The sequence below is a fragment of the Elephas maximus genome, chromosome 7 (genome assembly GCF_024166365.1).
Source record: "Elephas maximus indicus isolate mEleMax1 chromosome 7, mEleMax1 primary haplotype, whole genome shotgun sequence".
Lineage (NCBI taxonomy): Eukaryota > Metazoa > Chordata > Mammalia > Proboscidea > Elephantidae > Elephas > Elephas maximus.
In genome coordinates, this window is record NC_064825.1 from 88,423,322 (window position 1) to 88,441,785 (window position 18,464).

Below are 18,464 nucleotides of genomic sequence, written 5' to 3' on the forward strand. Positions count from 1 at the left end.
CTCTGTAGCTGCACAGGGCCCAGTGCTTAGAAGGGCCCTGCACTGGGTTTAATGCTCTGCTGTCACCATCTTGAAATTTTTAACAAAAAAAAAAAAACAGTTGCCTTTGAGTTGATTCCACCTCACCTCACAGGCGACCCCATTTTGAACAAGGGGTCTCGCTTTTCTCCCTGGGCCCCTCAGATTATATAGCTGGGTAGAAAGGAGAAAAAAAAAAATCCTTTTTCCTCTTTTCTGCTTCTTCATAGATGTAGCAAAGCCACAAATATGGAGAATGGAAGTCTCTTGTTAGAGATAGCCTAGAGAAATGTTTGCAAGAATTCTGAAAATTTGACGTTCTATGTAACATTTTGCTTGTTTCTCTGATAAATTTTTTCTATTATTGTAACTTTCTCCTTTGAGTAATGATTTTATCCTTTTTTGGTTCTTTTAACTTTTTTTTTTAATAACAAGCAACTAAATACTAAGTAAAAAGGAATGCTTAATATGTTACTATCTCTGAAAGACACTGTTTTGTTTTGTTTTGGAAGACTTTTCAATTGGTTATCCTCCCTTACTTGAAGAAAACAACTGTCATTCAGAAATGTTATTTCCAAGGGCCTCAGGGAATCCTCCCCTTTTCTCTTTTAAAGGCACAATCCAAAATACTTTTCTCGTTTAAAAAGCAGCAGGAGTGTCGCATTGTATGCAGCAATTCTGCTGTTCCCTTTGCCCTGCCCCGGTTACTGCAATAAAAAAATGTCTGGGGACAAACACATATGTCGTAATTGCAATCCTCCCTGTGAAGATTACGAAGGGAACAAAGAAAGGACGCTTAGATTCTCTAGAGAAAGGTGTTCTGTTCCCAAGTGGTTAAGCATTAATTCCGGACAAAAAGAAACAAAGGAAACGAGTATTAAAAAAACAAAAAACAAAAAAACTCAGAATGATAGCTACTTATATGGTCAGTTGTTTCCTAGGGAAAAGAGCAAGGCAAGAGGGAGTGGAGACCGATGCTTTGCCGTATATAACCTTGGTCACTTTACAATTCTTTGAACTCCTGTCCTAAGTTAAAATTAGGAGTTTGAATCAAAGATCTCTAGGATTCTTCCATCTGTAAAATTCTATGGTTCTATGATTACGTGGTTTGAGTTGAGCCATTCTGTTGCTTTTTAGTCTCCAGGAGGAAGGAAACTAGTCTCGGGTGGGACTAACTTGATGGAGAATCATCAGTGCAGAGGTGGGTGAACTTAATTCATAATGATGGGTTTTTGGACCCTAGAGATGCTCTTGGAAATTTTCAAGAGGGCCATTTTTCCGTTCTTGAATCTGATTTTATAATTCCCCTTGAATCTGGGATGGGGGAGCGGGAAAGGATTGGTCACTTGATGAAGCCTTTCCCTTTATTTTTGGATCTTAAGATCCAACCAACCCAACCAGACACAGATCCTAGAGGGGTGAAAAGGGAGTATTATGATTATGGGATCTCGAAAGGCCTGTAAAATCCTGCTTCCGCATTTCAATTCTTTCTTTCGGACTTAGGACCTTTTTTTTTTTTTTTAGTATGTATTTTTGGCTGGGTGGGCCCAGAGTGAGGTTCAGAACTACACACCGGGCGCTGATGGATGCTTCTTTTGCGGGAGGGCTACCGTGAAGGAGCTGCCTGTCCGACCCGCTACTGGCCAAGCCGCTGGCTGGGAGCTACAAGGGCGTGGCTGCGCGCGGGCGGTCGGGCGGGACCGGGGAGGGGCTTCGCGGAGGCGCCTCGGCCAGAGCCGAGCAGGGCTGCCCCGGGTCCGCGCGCAGCGCGGCCGGGCGGGCGGTGGCGCTGCGGAGGCGGCGGCGGCTGAGACCGGCGGGCGCGGAGGAGGGGCCCAAGACAGGGGCGGCCCGCGGCAGCTGCCTCGGTGACGACTGCCGGCAACGCGGCGACCTGAGGAGGCCGAGCCGCGGGCCCCGCCGTCGCCACCTCTCCCGGTTGTCTTCTTTCCTCTCCTCTCCCGAGAGGGGCATCAGGAATGGGCCCCAACTGCCGCGGGCCCCGCTCCCTGAGCCGTCCGTAGGCCCCAGCCGCCGGAGGCTGGCCGGGCGGCCTCTCACCACTCCTCGCCCCATCCGAGCCGTCCCCACCCCAAATCCTTGGGAAGGAAGATGAGGGAGACGGGCCCGGCGCTCAGCAGCCAGAGCAGCAGCAGTAGCAGCGGTCGGGGGAGGGTGTTTCGCCGTTTCCTCTTAGCCGCCAGGACAAGATGGCAGCGGCCGCGGAGAGGGGCTGAGCCCGGGCTGGGTGGTGCCGCCTGCTGAAGCGCCTGGCTCCCTGTCCCCGGCACGGCCCCGCGCCCCACCCCGGACATGCTCAGGGTTGCGGCCGCCCGAAGAGGGGAAAGCTCGGGCCTCTAGGAAGGTAAGGGAGTAGGGCGAGGGGAGCCCCCACCCTGGGGCGGGGGACCAGCTCAGTCCGCGAAGCCTGCGGCCGGTGACCATCGGGCCCATCATCGTTGAGACCCCGGCCGGGCCCGACCTCCCCCGAGCGGCCAGCCCCCGCTGCGCGTCCCGCGTCCCCCGCAGCATCCCCAGCACTTGCGTGCTCCCAGTTTCCTCCCAACCCCCGCCGTGTGGCCCGGTTCGGGCGGCTCCCCAGCGGCTGGGTTCGCGCCAGGCCAGAGGCTGCCAGGCGCGGGGGCCGCGCGTGGTTCCTGCGCGCGGTGTCGCAGCCTCCGGGAAACCACGCTTGGGCCGGGCCAGGCGGCCCCGGCCTCCCTCTGCCAGGGTTGCGCAACGGCTGTTCCCAGCAACCGAAGTTTTGTTTGGTCCCACAGGGGGCCTCTCTTCCCCCAGCCCAGCCCTAGGCCGTAACTACGGATACCTCTTTTCTTTGATTAAGGGGAACAAACACACACGCACGCACACGCGCAACTTGAGCGCCCCAGCCGATCGCCGCGTCCCCAGCTTTGGGGCCCCGTCACCAGCGTCGCGGAGCGGCGGGTTTGGAGGGTGTCAACTCCGGGGACGTGAGTGCGTGTGATTGTTGGGCAGGAGAAATGTGATCCGAGGCTCCGCGTCCCCTCGCCGCGGCGGGAGGAAGGCGTGGCGGCCGCGCGGCGGGGCTGTTGCCGGCTTCTCTCGCTACGGTGGCGGCCGCCCGCTTCCCCTCGCCGTACAGGGAGAACTCGCAGAAGGGCTTCGATGAGAGTATGTCTGTTTTCCTGTCAGGAGGGAGACGGCTGTTTTAAAATGGTATGTGGCTTTCGGCGAAGCCTGTTTCCCAGTCTTTGCTTGAGGAATTGTGCTGAAGGGTGTGTCCATAAATTACCTTGGACCTTACTGAGTAGACACTGCACGTTCAGTTGCCGAACCGTGTTTTCACAACCTCTTGCTGCCCTGTTAGGGAATTTATTTTTCCACCTGTCAGCTTGCTGTTTCTGATGATAAGGAACTCTTATTAGCAACAGCAAAGTTTTTTTTACATACAGGGGAAGCTTATGGTTGGTTCTGTTGTCAATTTTATTTTGGTGTCTCTCTGATACAGGGTTGATGAAGTTAGCTGGCAAACCAGTCTGTGCTTGTGCGTACCGCCTTCTGATTGTTTGGCTCATTTTTTCCCCCTTCTTCCTATTTTAGGTATTTGCTTGGTAGGTGTAGCTTCTGAAGTGGAAGTATTTATATTCAAACAATTTCAGTTTATTTCAAAGGTTTAATTGCTGGGTGCTTTGAATTTTATTGAGAGGTCCTCATTTTGATCAGATTTTGATGAAAACTTTTGAGCAGGACCCATGGATTTTGTTTTTTCCCAGTTAAAATATTTGTATTCTACATTGTCGGAGTTAATTTTTCTAACGTTAGACATATCTCACCATATGTTTGATAAGTCTAGATCCTGCTTATGTTTGCAAGTGCAGTGCTAATTTTATACAATGAGCAAAGATAAGGTTTTGATAGGTCGTGATTAAGCTTAGTATTTTAAGTAAACAAAATACGACTGACCTTTTAAAAAAAAGTCTTATGGTTTTATTGATTACCTTATGTTTTCATGCCTATTAAAAGTAATTCAAATGTAACCAACCAAATAAAGTTCTTTACTTTTAAATCAAGAGGGTATTTCTTGGTATAGTTATGGCTGCATTCATAAAGTGTAGCGAACTCGTATTTATGAAATATAATGCTCAACCTCTTTGAGGTTTGTTCTTGTCTTTTGTTTTTGCAACTTAATTGTTTTTAATTTGAAGGTAGAATTGTGCTAAAATATTTGAGGTTTTTTGGGATATTTTATCTTTTTACTTATTGGAAAATTGAATAAGATTTCAGTTTGCTTCTTATGCGTTTTTTTACTCTAGGGACTATATTTCCTAAATACTTGTGAAGAACCTTAGATTAAAACTATGTTTAAAAAAGGTCAGATGAGCTTGAAATCTAGAACAGAACTGGCCATTAAATGTTTCACATTTATATTTGGACATTGCTGACTCCAGTAGCTAAATATGCATATTAGGCAAGCAGATCATAACATGATGAGCCAGTCTTAGCTTATTGTCATAATACTTTTTCCATTGAACTAGTCATTTTCTTCCTTATAAACCAGTCATTGGCTTCTGGGCATGGGGTTTTAGAGTCACATTAAAATGGATGGTTTCTATGAGATAATTCTTGTAAACATGCTTGAAAAGAAGCTTTAGATCATACTATTTTAATTTTTTGGATGTTCTGTCATGGGGTACCATAAAGTAGAGTACAAATTACAGAGATAGGTTGGTGTGGCAAGAACGGCATGGGCACATAGACATTTATGCTAATGCAAGGTGTCGGAAGCCTTTTTCTTGCCACTTTCAAAAGCAGCAGCTGTCAAATGAACTTTTTGATTTAAAGGTTTGGTAAATGAACACTGAAAGCATGTGGAAAGGAGAAAGGGGGAAAATGTACATTTTAGAATGCTGGAATACCATTTTCCGAACCTGATTCACGTCCATTGAGTGGAATACTTGTTTCCTTGTTATTTTCCATTTCAATTTTAGAATGACTGTTAACTTTTAAAGTTAACTTTATTTTTTCAGGTAAGAGGAGTTAATTTTCTTAATATTCTGTTCTTGTTGCAACAGTTCACCAAGCATGAGTGTATGGTAGACAAGAATTTAATTAGTGACAGCGGAGTCAAAGGTATAAAAACGTAGTTTGCATTGCAGCGTCACGTTTGAGTTTGGAGATGAAAAAATGGTGTGGCAATGTTTAGATTTAAGGGTTTTCTGAAGGAACTTTGAAAAATTTCCATACTTAAAATACCCCCTTCCAGAAGTTGTTATTGCAGTCTCTTAACTGTTAACTGTCTCTTAACTGCTATATGATTATATTGTTGCTTTCAAAATAAATATTCTGTTGTAAAATTTCTGGATTGCAACTGTCCTAATTTCCTAATGTCTGAAGTTGAGATGTCCAATGTGGTATGTTTAACTTAGAAGTTACTTCTAAAGACAAACTACTAGGGCTTTGTTAAAATGGAGGAGTATGTCAGTGTGTTTATTTTTTTGAAAGCTTCCTCCCTCCCCCTGTAACTGGGATGTAGTATTACTTCTCTCTGTGGAAAGCCCTTTATGGGCTTTCCCTTTGTATCTGATACAAATGAAGTCTGAAGGAATTATTTTAAATCTCCTTATGGGTTCTGGACCCAGCTGCTTCAAAAATGCATCTTGCCTAGAACCTTTAAGGACTTAATGTAAGCTGAATGGGGATATATATTTGCAGTTGAAGTTTTGAATCAGTGGAGGTTTTTATAGAAGTAGCAGGGAACTTTATGTGGCTGACTTAAGGAAGTATAATCCATTTTTCTTGGTTGACTTGGTATAATTAAGATTGGTTTTGGGAAAAACAAAAACAAAAAGCTTGATATTAGTGTGGTGCTCTGTAACTTTGTCATAGTTTTCCTTTTGGATCTTAGTCACTGTTAGGACCAAGGTAGAATAGATATTTGGAGGATGTTTGTTATACATTTTACATAAGTGCTTGTCGAATTAGACATTGAGCTTTTTAGCAGATCAGGCTGTTCCTGTCAGTTGATACCTGGGCTATATTTCATTACACAGAGGCAGCCCTGCCTTGATTCTGAAACACACGACTGTTATGCCAGGAACCTGGAACATCTGCTCTTACTACTTATATGGAAATTAAAATAATTGGAGGGGCATTGAAAATAGTATATTTTGGGGGTGGCATTTGTGGTCTAGGAGTCCCTGGCTGGTGCAAATGGTTAATACGCTCACCTGCTAACTGAAAGGTTGACGGTTTGAGTCTACCCAAAGGCACCTTGGGAGAAAGACCTGGCAGCCTACTTCTGAAAAATTAGTCATTGAAAACCCCAGGGAGCACAGTTCTACTCTGACACACACGGAGTCATCATGAGTTGGAATCGACTGGATGGCAGCTGGTTTTATTTGTGGTTCTGGCCTGGTTTGGGGATAGCTAACTCATTAAGCAGATTTCCTTTGTCTTTTGTATTTAGTAGTTAATGCCAAGTCAATACTTCAGAAACCTTTCTTTTTCCAACACAAAGTCTTTGAAATGAAACAAACCAAGGACATTGTTTTTGATCTTAAATGTATTTTGTTTACTTGAACCAAACACTTTCTTAATTTTCTAAAAGAATGTGAATTTTTCCTTCCTGTGGGAAACTAAGTGGAGGGAAGATAGTAGAGTTGGTAAGGTAGGGGAGACGGGGCAGCAGTAGGGTAAGAGTTTGGTTCACTTGGATTTCGTAGACTAAGAAACCTGTTTTGATTTCAGTGCTCACATTGCTAGAGACCAGAGTTCACTTGTAAAGTCAGTAAAAAATTGTGGTGGCTTGGGGGAAAGATTAAGAATAAGCCAGTGACACCTGATAAATGATCAGTCTTGTGAAATAACAACATATCGTTCTTTAGCTTTTAAATCTCTCTCTTTTTTTTGCTTTTCTATTGCCTCCCTCTTTGTGTCTTCTTCAATCTGAAATGTAGAATTTAGGGGAGATACCTGTGTGATTCTTTGAAAATGTCTTACAAATTACAGGCCTAACCTGAAATGAAGAGCATAGAAATTATCATTGCTATTAACATGAGTTTGATTAATAGTTTTGTTTTTTTTTTTAGTTTTTGGGGATCCTTAAAAATAAAACTAAGGGACCGTAACATGAATTTAAGTTTTTCAAACTATGTGAATTAAAACCCAGACTTCTTGAATACCTGTCATATAGTCGATTTTACATGTCTTGTTTAAAAGATGAGATTTTTAGATACAGTTTTACATTGCATTTTCTTTGTTGCTAAATTTGTCTTTTTTTTTGTTTAAACAAAAAGATTACACTTAAAAGAAGTGAGGATTTAATTTATAGAGCGTAATAAAAGGAAATGTGGAATTTTGTTTCTTCAAGTTGTACTTTTTTTCTTTAGATAAGAATCTAAGTTGTAAGAGACTGATTCTTTACTCTTGGTTACATGGAAATTAATGCTTGGCAGGGCTGGTCAGAAATAATTCCTTTTTATTTTGCATAATTGTTTATGTTAGAACACTTTTTTCTAATGGAGAAGAATTGTTTATGTTTTGATACATATTGAGATAAATAGATGAATGGAATACGAGCCCCCCCTTTTTAAATTTTGTAGCCATATTTGATTACATATGACCTACCAAAAAAATTGTCTTTAAGGCTTGATAGAAAATATAAAACTTGTCTGTATTTGACTAGCCAGTAATTCCATTTTAGAAAAAAATTAAAATGTTTGACTTGCTGAAAACACTTATGTTAACTTCAAATTCTTTAACTTCCCCCACTTTGTTGTATATTATTTGTAAATTATACAAAATATTTTTCAGTTTTCTAAAGAAAATGGTAAGCTTTGAAAAATTTGTGGAAATAACTTGCTTACAAGATGTTTCCTATCCCTGTTACTTAAAAGCCTAAAAATTTTGTTTGTGTAAATTTCAAGTGTGTGTTATCTGTTTAATAATACAAAAAGAGGCTTGTAGGTTTGGTAAACTGTATGACTTTAGGTATATAATGCTACAGTTTTAAATAGTTAATAAGTTAGATAGAGTGATAACATATTGAAAATTGAACCTGACTTTCTAGAGGCGTTTTTTCCAAAGTGATCAGCACATCTGAGGGCTTTAAATATGTAACTGATTACAACTTCTGTTGAGATTAAATAGGGTATGGTGACAAAGTCACAATGGAATTACAGGTTATGCTGCTATATGGCCTGTAGCTGTGATGCTTTGCTTCACTGCATTCTTAGAATAAAACAAATACATTTGGGGCCAACTTGTAATCAGACAGCTTCAGTGGAGACAGTACAAGTATCTCTGCAGTGTAGTAATTGTAGTTTTGTATTTTAATTTAAAGTTAAATAAGATTAGTATTGGGTCCAAAAATATTGTATTTTTAGTCTCTGTTTAGTATACTATATATATTTTGTTGTCATTGGATCACAGCCTCTGTTCACAAATAAATGAAATCTTATTATAGTGGATAATGCAATGATAAAATATTTGTATGAAAACTATTATTTCTAGTAGATATTTAAGTGTCCACTAAGTGCAAGTTTCTGTGCTATAAATGAGGAAGATAAGACATGGTCTGAAATTAGCTAAGTATTGTGAATTTTATATTTGTATAGGTATACCTGACTTGGGAAACACTGGTGGAGTAGTGGTTAAGAACTATGGCTGCTAACCAAAAGGTTGGCAGTTTGAATCCACCAGGTGCTCCTTGGAAACCCTATGGGGCAGTTCTACTCTGTGCTATAGGGTCGCTACAAGTGGGAATTGACTCTCCAGCATTGGGTTCACCTGACTAGGAAAACATTATCTACTAAAAATAATGATTTAAATTTAGCACATTCAAACTTCTTAAGACTGTCTGTTTCATTTTGTTAGTTGTGTAAATACTCACTGCTGTCCTTGTAGTGTTTAAAGCCAAAAAAATTCTTTAAAAATACGTGTGGATTTTGTTTTTGTGATGACATCAAGACTAGTTTAATAGTCTGTAATCATCTTATAGAGACATACTATATGTTATAGATTATGAGTTAATTTAATTTATATCAAGGGAAGGCCTTGTTTCTCAAATACGGTTAGTAATCCAGTTCTGATGTTCTCATGTTTTTTCCTTCTGGACACGCACAGTTCTAGCATTGCCTGAGGAAATTCTGTTAGATTTGCCATTTCTAGCTATATTCCCTTTCTCCTAAATTTAGAATGCAGAGCCCTCCAAATCCCTAATTCTTTGCCAACCTGTGCAAAGAAAATAGAAGGCGAAAACGCGGTATAGCTAGAAGAATCCCACTTTTTTTGGATAGAATCATATTTTAAAGTACTTTTTATAAGTTTTGAATTTTGAAATTGCTAGCCATAATTTATTTGAAACCACCATTCAGAAAGAATATCATTTGTGTATTTACATAAATCGAAAGTATATTTTACTTGTCCTTAAAAGCAAAGATATGCCAAAGGATGAGTATTATATTGCATTTTTCCTATTATAATTGTACATAATACCATATTCTTAATGACATTTATAATTTGGTAACCTTTTGGTATTTTATACATGTGTATTTAAAATTGAATTCTATATGGAAACTAACCTCGGATTTTTGGGACTATAAAATAATTGGTTTGCCAGTAGCTCTGAGTAGAAAATAGTTGGAGTGTTTGCCTTGTCAGTTGCCCTGTCTAAGCCTAATGTGGCATTTCTGAAAGTATTTGTAGAGCCTACTCTGTAATTTGTAATATCCCTTTAAAGTACCTCACGTTGGAAGGTTATCTCCAGTTTGAAATTATTTCCCATTAATTTGATTGGAAGAAAATGAAATACTTCAATCATAACTTTCAGAAGTCAGTTATGGTACATTATGGGAAAAGGTTATGTTTAAAAATATAACATCTGAACTGTTCCCTCAGGTCAGGGTTTTTATATCGCCCAAAATGCCTAACAGACTTTATAGAATCAAATATAGTATTATTATTATAAAAATATTGAAATCTAGGCATGCTATACTCTACATATATACCTTAACCAAAGGATAGCATTTTTATTGAATAGCTTGTTGTGCCTGACCAGGTGCTTGTGAATGTGTCATGTATACATTTGTCTTCTCATAACTCTTCTCTACTTCCGCGTCCTTTACTTCTAGCGGCTGAGATGGGGGCCTATAGACATGAACTTCCTCCAGATTTCCAACCCTCCGTTTCTGAACTTGGAGTCCTTGGGTAGGTGGACCATTATGTGCTCAACTAGTAGCCGATTTGTTGGCGGTTCAAACTCACCCAGAGGAACCTCAGAAGACAGGCCTGGCGATTGCTTCTGAAAGGTCACAGCCTTGAAAACCCTGTGAAGCATGGTTCTGACATACATGGAATCACCAAGAGCTGGAATCGACTTGACAGCAGTTAACAGTACCCCCACCACCCACCACCTCTTCGTGTTTTTGCTCCTTTCTCAAGGAACGAAGCATTTCTCCTCTACAAGATTATCACATATTTTCTATTGTGAATTTCATTCTGTATTGTATTTTTCAGCATCTTGAGCCTGTTCTGTAGCTTCAAGTTCCCTTTTTTTCCTTCGCTCTTTTTCTTAAGCCTTTTAACGCACTCAGGGATTCCACCTCTGGTAGTTTAAGTAGGCATCTCTTAACTGTGCCTTCTGCAGCCTATGGCCCTGTCTGTCTTTTCATCCAAACTTTTAAAATGCATACTTTACCTTCCACTTAGATTTCTATTTAATTCTTAGCTCTTGGCAGTATGGCTCTGCACACGCTGCTGTAGTGAAATTACTCTTACTCATCTCCCCAGTTCCTTCCTAGGTGCTAACTCCAGTGGCCTGACTATGGTCTTTAGCATTTCTTATTTCCTTGCAGCCTTTGACATGGCTGGTGACCTTGCTCTAGAGGGGTGTCTGGGACACATTCTTCTCTTTCTGCTTGTGAATCTCATTCAGTAACTTTTCCTACCTCTTCCTGTTGTAGTTCTCTTTTATTCTTCGTTTATACACTCCTCCAGAGGATCGCCTCCATTTCCGTAATTTACACTGATCAGTTCTGAGCACTCTACCGGGTTTTGAACTGCCCATTGAAACTCTCCGTATTTCACCCCCCACAGCTACCTCAAACTGAATTATCTGATTTCCACATCTGTATTTCCTGTCTAGTATGCTCACCAGAATTTTTATTTCTGTTTCAGTTTGTTTATGTTTGAAACTTTAAATCTTAAACTATTTGTTTCTGGTGGGTGGCATTAAAAACTAACAACAACAGCACCAAAAACAAAAACACAATACACCTGTGTTTTGCAAAGCAGAATTTGACAGTATGTATTTTTTTTTATCAAGTCACCTTTCTGTAAATCCATACTAAGAAAATTAAGAACGTACAAAAAGTGATTTATATGAAAATGTCTACCCTAACTTTATGTGAGTAGTGAAAAAAACCTAGAAAAAAAGGTGGTTCAGCCAGGGGAAAACACCATGCTGTTGTTGGGTGCCATCCAGTTGATTGTGACTCAGCGACCCCATGTAAGAGAGTAGAACTGCCCCACAGGGTTTTCTTGTTTATAATCTACAGAAGCAGATTGCCAGGTCTTCCTTCTGTGGAGCTTACCTGCCAGCCTTTCTGTTAGCAGCTGAGTGCTTAACCGTTTACGCTACCAGGGCTCTTTAAGGGGGATAGTAGTTAAGTACATTATGATATGCACATATGGTGGAATATTGTGCTGCTATTCAGGTCCTGAGTGGCAGCAAATGGTTTGCACTTGATTACTAATCAAAAGGTTGGTGGTTTGAACTCACCTGTCAGCTCCACAGAAAAGAGCTCTGGCAATCTGCTTCTGAAAAGATTATAGTCCAAAAAAAAAACCCTATGGACCTCAGTTCTACTCTGTAACACTTGGGGTTGCCATGAGCCAAGATTGACTTCATGGCAACAGTTTTTTTTTTAAAGTCAAAATAATAGCTAAGATAATCTATAAGAGAATAAATGGGCATATCAAGTTATATTATGACTGTGAGTTTATAATAAAATCTACATTAAAATGACTAGAAAGTAATACGTTTTTTACCTAAATGTTTTGTAATTTTACAGTAATCGAATAATTTAAAAATGGTTGCTCTGGTGTAATTCCATCTGTTCCTGGAGTGAACAGTGTGTGTCTTTTCATGTTTTTATGGCAAAATATATTAAATTTCACATATTAGGCTAGTATACCTTTTCTATCAGTCTGATTCCAGGTAATGGTACTGGCTTAGTGGTAATTTTTACTCAGTTTGCAAGGTTGCTATGAATAAGTAACATTTGAAGTGTTAACATAGTAAATATTTTATAAAATGGCTATTTTGGTATTTTCATTATGTATAATTAATATGTAATCATTATTTTCAGACTTGAGGTTCTATCTAGGCTTTTTTTTTTTTTTTACAAATACCTGAAAAATGACATGAGCTCAATTTTGGTTAATAAAAAAATTTCAGTTACCATCTGAGAATAAATTCCTCATCAGTAAACTGTAACTACATTGCAGCCATTTTCAATCAAATGATTTACCGTATTTTTCTTTATTCTTTTCCATGGGACCCATAGATAGCCTTAACTTAACCTGGAGATGTTATAGTTATTAGTTACTTATGCAATTTTAAACTGAATTACTTTCTCGATTATCTTTTTCTCTTTTTGTATGTTGATGGCATTTTTTTTTTATCCTATCAGCCAGGTAAATCTGAAGAAATAGATTTTTCTTATTGTTATAATTCTGATACATATAATTTTATAGTATCAGATACTAACAGTGTGACTTTTCACACTAGTGTAAAAAAATTCTCAGTTTTTCTGTGGGGCTGGCAATGGAAGAAAGAAATCTTTATGTTGTGACCCTTGTTAGGTCCACGTAAATCTGCATAGCTTTAGTGCACAGCTTATTGCAAACAAGCCATCAGTGTGTTCCTTAAAAAAGTTAATAATTAGAGGTAGTTAGAGCCCTAATAGATTTCAAAGAATCCAGTGCCCTTTCTTTGAGGGTGCTGTTTGGAGAAGCTGCTTGTTTTTCTCTTTAGGTCTGTGACTTAAATTGTTCCTCAGCTTGTTCTGGCTTTCCTGAGGAAAACCTGTTGAAAATCCCTGCCTTGTCCCCATCCTCAAGTTTGTCATGAGAATAAGAACAGATCTTTATTTTTCTTAACACAGTCTCATTTCTGTTTTTCCCATTCTTTCTGACTTGATACCATAGGTCAGATTTTCCTGAAGCCTAGTTTCCTGAGACCACTGTGAGTGGCCATCCTCAGTTGAGCAGATGCATATGATAGTTAACCTTTGGAAAAAAAAAAAAGGAGTATTTCTACATTAGAAAGGCTTTTAAAATTACTTCATTACTGAAAAAGGATGTTTATATGAAGTGGCATGTCTTACAACTAATGTATTGAGTAGAGAAGAGAGCATTTTGTTAAAAAAACAAACTGACTTTGAATTCAACAGTGGAGATCACATTAGGACCATCTTGGATCTTCACAGAATTTGGAAAGTAGAAATAGTTGACTTTTCTTGTTATAGTTTATTTTTTCAAGCTTTAAGATGACTTACGTAAAGATTTCTCAAAACTAAAGCACTATAACCAAGTTTATACAGCTGTAGATTTTTGTCTTTACTGCTCCTCCAGATGTAGAACTGTCTACTGTTTGTGCGTGTGTGTGTGTGCGTGTGTGTGGACTTGTTACCATTTCACTGGTTTTTAGAATTTTAACTCTTGTGCTATACATTACACTGGAGTGATCTCTTTCAGGTGTGAATGTAGGATGTTGTACTATTGGAAATATAAAATGAGAGTCTTAGGGTTGTTTAGGGTAGCCCATATATTTGAAAAGTTTTGTGGAACTTGACTTTTGATTCTAAAGATGTTCATTTAAAATATTGACTCATTTTCTCTTGTAAAAAGTCTTAATTTACCAGCAGAAATTTCTTCTTTCTTTATATTGCTGTGTCAGTAGTGGGTATTTGATTAACTTACTAATCTAAGATTCAGCTTCATCTGTTGATCTGAGTTGTTTTAGAGGTTGATCAGTTTAGGAGGTCTTCTGGTAAGGATCATTTGACCTTGGCCTTTGGTATTTATCTTTGCCTGAATTTCTATAAGAAATAGAAGTTTCATGGTAGTTCTTTTAGGACAGGTTTTTCTGTAAAAAGTAGGAAAGTAAGGCATTTGCCTTGCTATTAAGAGAGTTGTCTATAACCCAAACTTATAAAATAGTTTACTTTTTCTGATAGTCCATTGTTGGTATTGGTCATTGTATGAAGAACTGAAATCAGAAATTTTCTTTTGTACTTAAATTTTATAAACTAGATTTGAATTGTTAATCTTAGAATTTACTCCAAGGAGGAGAGAGATGAACTTTTTTTTTTTTATCTTTAGTTAACCTATCTGTCAGTATTTCCATTTCTGGTTTTTTATTTTATACAGTTGTAAAAAAATGTAGAAAATTATAGACTTTCCTAAGAGTAGTTCTTACATGCTGTTCTGAGTTAACTCTTTTCTAGCCTTTCTAAAGTAAAGATTTGTACAGTTGGCAGGGTGATTTCTAGCAGCTTTGAAATGTCCAACAGGTCATTTTCTGTTCCAAAAGTTGGAACATTCTGCTAAGTCAGATGAAGCTTGTTATTTAGCATGCTGATTTGTGTGATAGTCAACACATTCTCTAGATGCTTTGTTCACAGTACTGCTGGAAAATATCCAAGACTTCAGTATATTCAAATGTTTTTGTAGGCACCTCAGACGGCAGGTTTAGTTTATGAAGTGTTACAATATGTCATGGTTTATTTATGTAAAGTCATTTATTTCTTACATGAAATGCTTTAGTGTAAGTGGTTTTTCTGGGTAGAATGCTGGTAAAAGAAACCGTCAATGAGAAAGATATTTAAAATACTGGAACTTAATTGGCCAGTGGAGTTAAACTCACTCACTGTTTTTACTAAAATTTTGTTTTCTAACGTATCCTGCCTTTTATTTCCAAGAAGACATGTTATTTTGTCTTTTATAAATATGCCTTTAAACAAAGTAATTGAGCAGTGAAACAAAAAGTGTGACTGAAAAAAGCCCCCCCAAAAACCCTCATTTTATTGTCTGAATATTACTGGCTATGTAGTTTCATTTTTTTGTCTATAGAGCGTTATATACACTAGTACTATGGTTCTCAGTCTTTTCAAGAATGAAGAGTCCTTTTTATTGTCAAAAAAATTATTGGATCACATAATGAAATTCAGCCTTTTCTTTCCTTGTGCTTTAAGTGTAAGTTTACAAATCAAGTCAGTCTCTCGTACAAAAACTTATATACACCTTGCTATGTACTCCCAGCTGCTCTCCCCCTAATGAGACAGGACATTCCTCCTCTCCACCCTGTATTCCCCGTGTCCATTCAACCAGCTCCTGTCCTCCTCTGCCTTCTCATCTCACCTCCAGACAGGAGCTGCCCACATAGTCTCATGTGTCTGCCTGAGCCAGGAAGCTCACTCCTCACCAGTATCATTTTCCATCTTAATAGTCCAGTCCAATCCCTGTCTAAAGAGTTGGCTTTGGGAATGGTTCCAATCTTGGGCTAACAGAAGGTTCAGGGACCATGACCTCCTGGGTCCCTCTAGTCTCAGTCAGACCATAAGTGTGGTCTTAGGAGAATTTGAGGTCTGCATCCCACTGCTCTTCTGTTGTGTCAGGGATTCTCTGTTGTGTTCCCTGTCAAAGCAGTGATTGGTAGTAAGTAGCAGTGGGTTAGCAGGGCACCATCTAGTTCTCCCTGTCTCAGGCTGATGTAGTCTCTGATTTATGTGGCCCTTTCTGTCTCTTGGGCTCATATTTACCTTGTGTCTTTGGTGTTCTTCATTCTCCATTGCTCTAGGTGGGTTGAGACCAGTTGATGCATCTTAAATGACTGCTTGCTAGCATTTAAGACCCCAGATGCCACTCATCAAAATGGGATGCAGAATGTTTTCTTAATACATTTTGTTATGCCAGTTGACCTAGATATCCCCTGAAACCATGGTCCCCAGACCCCTGTCCCTGCTGCTCTGCCCTTGGAAACGTTAGGTCATATTCAGGAAACTTCTTTGCTTTTGGCTTAGTCCAGTTGTGCTGACCTCTCCTGTATTGTGTGTTGTCTTTCCCTTCACCTAAAATAGTTTTCGTCTACTATCTAATTAGTGAATCCCCCTCTCCCTCCCTCCCACCCCACTCTCTTAACCATCAAAGAATATTTTCTTCTCTGTTTAAACTATTTCTTGAGTTCTTATAATAGTGGTCTCATGCAATATTTGTACTTTTGCAGCTGACTAATTTCACTCAGCATAATGCCTTCCATATTCCTCCATATTATGAAATGTTTCTTGAACTCATCATTGTTCTTTATCGATGCGTAGTATCCCATTGTGTGAATATACCATAATTTATTTATCCATTCATCTGTTGATGAGCACCCTAGTTGCTTCCATCTTTTTGCTATAGTAAACAGTGCTGCAGTGAACATGGGTGTGCATATATCTGTTCGCATGAAGGCTCTTATTTCTCTAGGATATATTCCAAGGAGTGGGATTGCTGGATCATATGGTAGTTCTATTTCTAGCTTTCTAAAGAAGTGCCAAATCACTTTCCAAAGTGGTTGTACCATTTTACATTCCCACCAGCAGTGTATAAATGTTCCAGTCTCTCCACAACCTCTCCAACATTTATTATTTTGTATTTTTTGGATTAATGCCAGCCTTGTTGGAGTGAGATGGTATCTCACTGTAGTTTTGATCTGCATGAAATTCAACTTTTTAATCTCTAGTGACTGAAGAAATTACAGTGACCGGTACTTTCAGAAGCTATTGTGAATAAACTAATACTTTTAAATGAAAAAAATTTCCCTTGTTCCTTAGGAATACTTTTTTTAATTAACACTGGCACTCATTGTGTGCCTGACGGTTATAGATGTTAGTTAGGTACTCTGGGCCATGGCTGAGATATTCAACAGTTGATTCAGAAATGAGTGACCATGGAAGAGCATCCTTGGGCTAGAAAGACATTGTTTTATACCCATTACTCATATATTCTTTTTGTCCCTTTAACTTGTCATTTGACAAAAATTCAGACCTGTAAAAAATTACAATAGTACAATGAATTCCTGCATGCCTTTCAGCTAGATTCTTCAAATGTTAACGTTTTATCCCATTTGCTTTTTCCTTTTCTCCCTATAGCTTTCTTTATTACTTTTTTTCCTTGAAGTTTTTGAGAGTAAGTTGCAGGCATGATACCCCTTTACGCCGAATTGTTTCCTAAAAGCAAAGACTGTTCAGTTCCCTTTAGTTTTCTGTAATCTGAAAAGTTCCTCAGTCTTTGTGTTGTTTCTTAACATGGACATTTTGAAGAGTGTTGTTGTTGTTAGGTGCCGTTGAGTCAGTGCCGACTCATAGCGACCTTATGTACAACAGAACAAAATACTGCCCAGTCCTGCGCCACCCTCACAATCCTTGTTATGCTTGAGTCCATTGTTGCAGCAACTGTGTCAATCCATCTCCTTGAGGGCCTTCCTGTTTTTCACTGACCTTCTACTTAGCATGATGTCCTTCTCCAGGGACTGATCGCTCCCGATAACATGTCCAAACTATGTGAAACGTAGTCTCACCATCCTTGTTTCTAGGGAGCATTGTCATTGTACTTCTTCCAAGACAGATTTGTTCATTGTTTTGGCAGTCCGTAGTATATTCAGTATTCTTCGCCAACACCACAATTTGAAGGTATCAACTCTTCTTCAGTCTTCCTTATTCATTGCCCAGCTTTCACATGCGTATGAGGCGATTGAAAACACTATGGCTTCGGTCAGGCGTACCTTCATCTTCAAGGTGACATCTTTACTTTTCAACACTTTAAAGAGGTCTTTTGAGCAGATTTGCCTAATGCAGTGCATCTTCTGATTTCTTGACTGCTACATCCTTGGGTGTTGGTTGTGGATCTGAGTAAAATGAAATCCTTGACACCTTCGATCTTTTCTCTGTTTATGATGATGTTGCTTATTGTTCCAGTTGTGAGGAGTTTTGTTTTTTCTATGTTCAGGTATAATCCATACTGAAGGCTGTAGTCTCTGATCTTCATCAATAAGTGGTTCAAGTCCTCTTCACTTTCAGCAAGCAAGATTGTATCATCTACATAACGCAGGTTGTTAATGAGTCTTCCTTCAGTCTTGATGTCCTGTTCATCTTCAGAGAGTCCACCTTCTCAGATTATTTGCTCAGCGTACAGATTGAATAGGTATGGTGAAAGTATACAACCCGGATGCACACCTTTCCTGACTTTAAATCATGCGATATCTGCTTGTTCTGTTCGAACGACTGCCTCTTGATCTTTGTATAGGTTCTTCATGAGCACAATTAAGTGTTCTCCAATTCCCGTTCTTCGCAATAATTTGTTACTATCCATATAGTTGATTATAACAAATTATTGATATACCTTGGCATAGCCAATAAAAC

General features: G+C 39.2%; 1 protein-coding gene across 7 annotated transcripts in view; it reads left to right on the forward strand.

Annotated features, from left to right (window-relative positions):
- The first annotated feature begins 1,013 nt into the window (after positions 1-1,013).
- Positions 1,014-18,464, forward strand: part of HIPK3 (homeodomain interacting protein kinase 3) — a 103,636-nt gene continuing 86,185 nt past the window's right edge. For 2 of the 7 annotated variants that reach the window (XM_049890863.1, XM_049890864.1), the window contains exon 1: positions 1,016-1,219. In XM_049890863.1, coding sequence (XP_049746820.1) covers positions 1,198-1,219 — 22 coding nt within the window. In that variant the 5' untranslated portion in view covers positions 1,016-1,197. The other 5 variants (XM_049890857.1, XM_049890858.1, XM_049890859.1 and 2 more) reach the window with 5 other exon arrangements.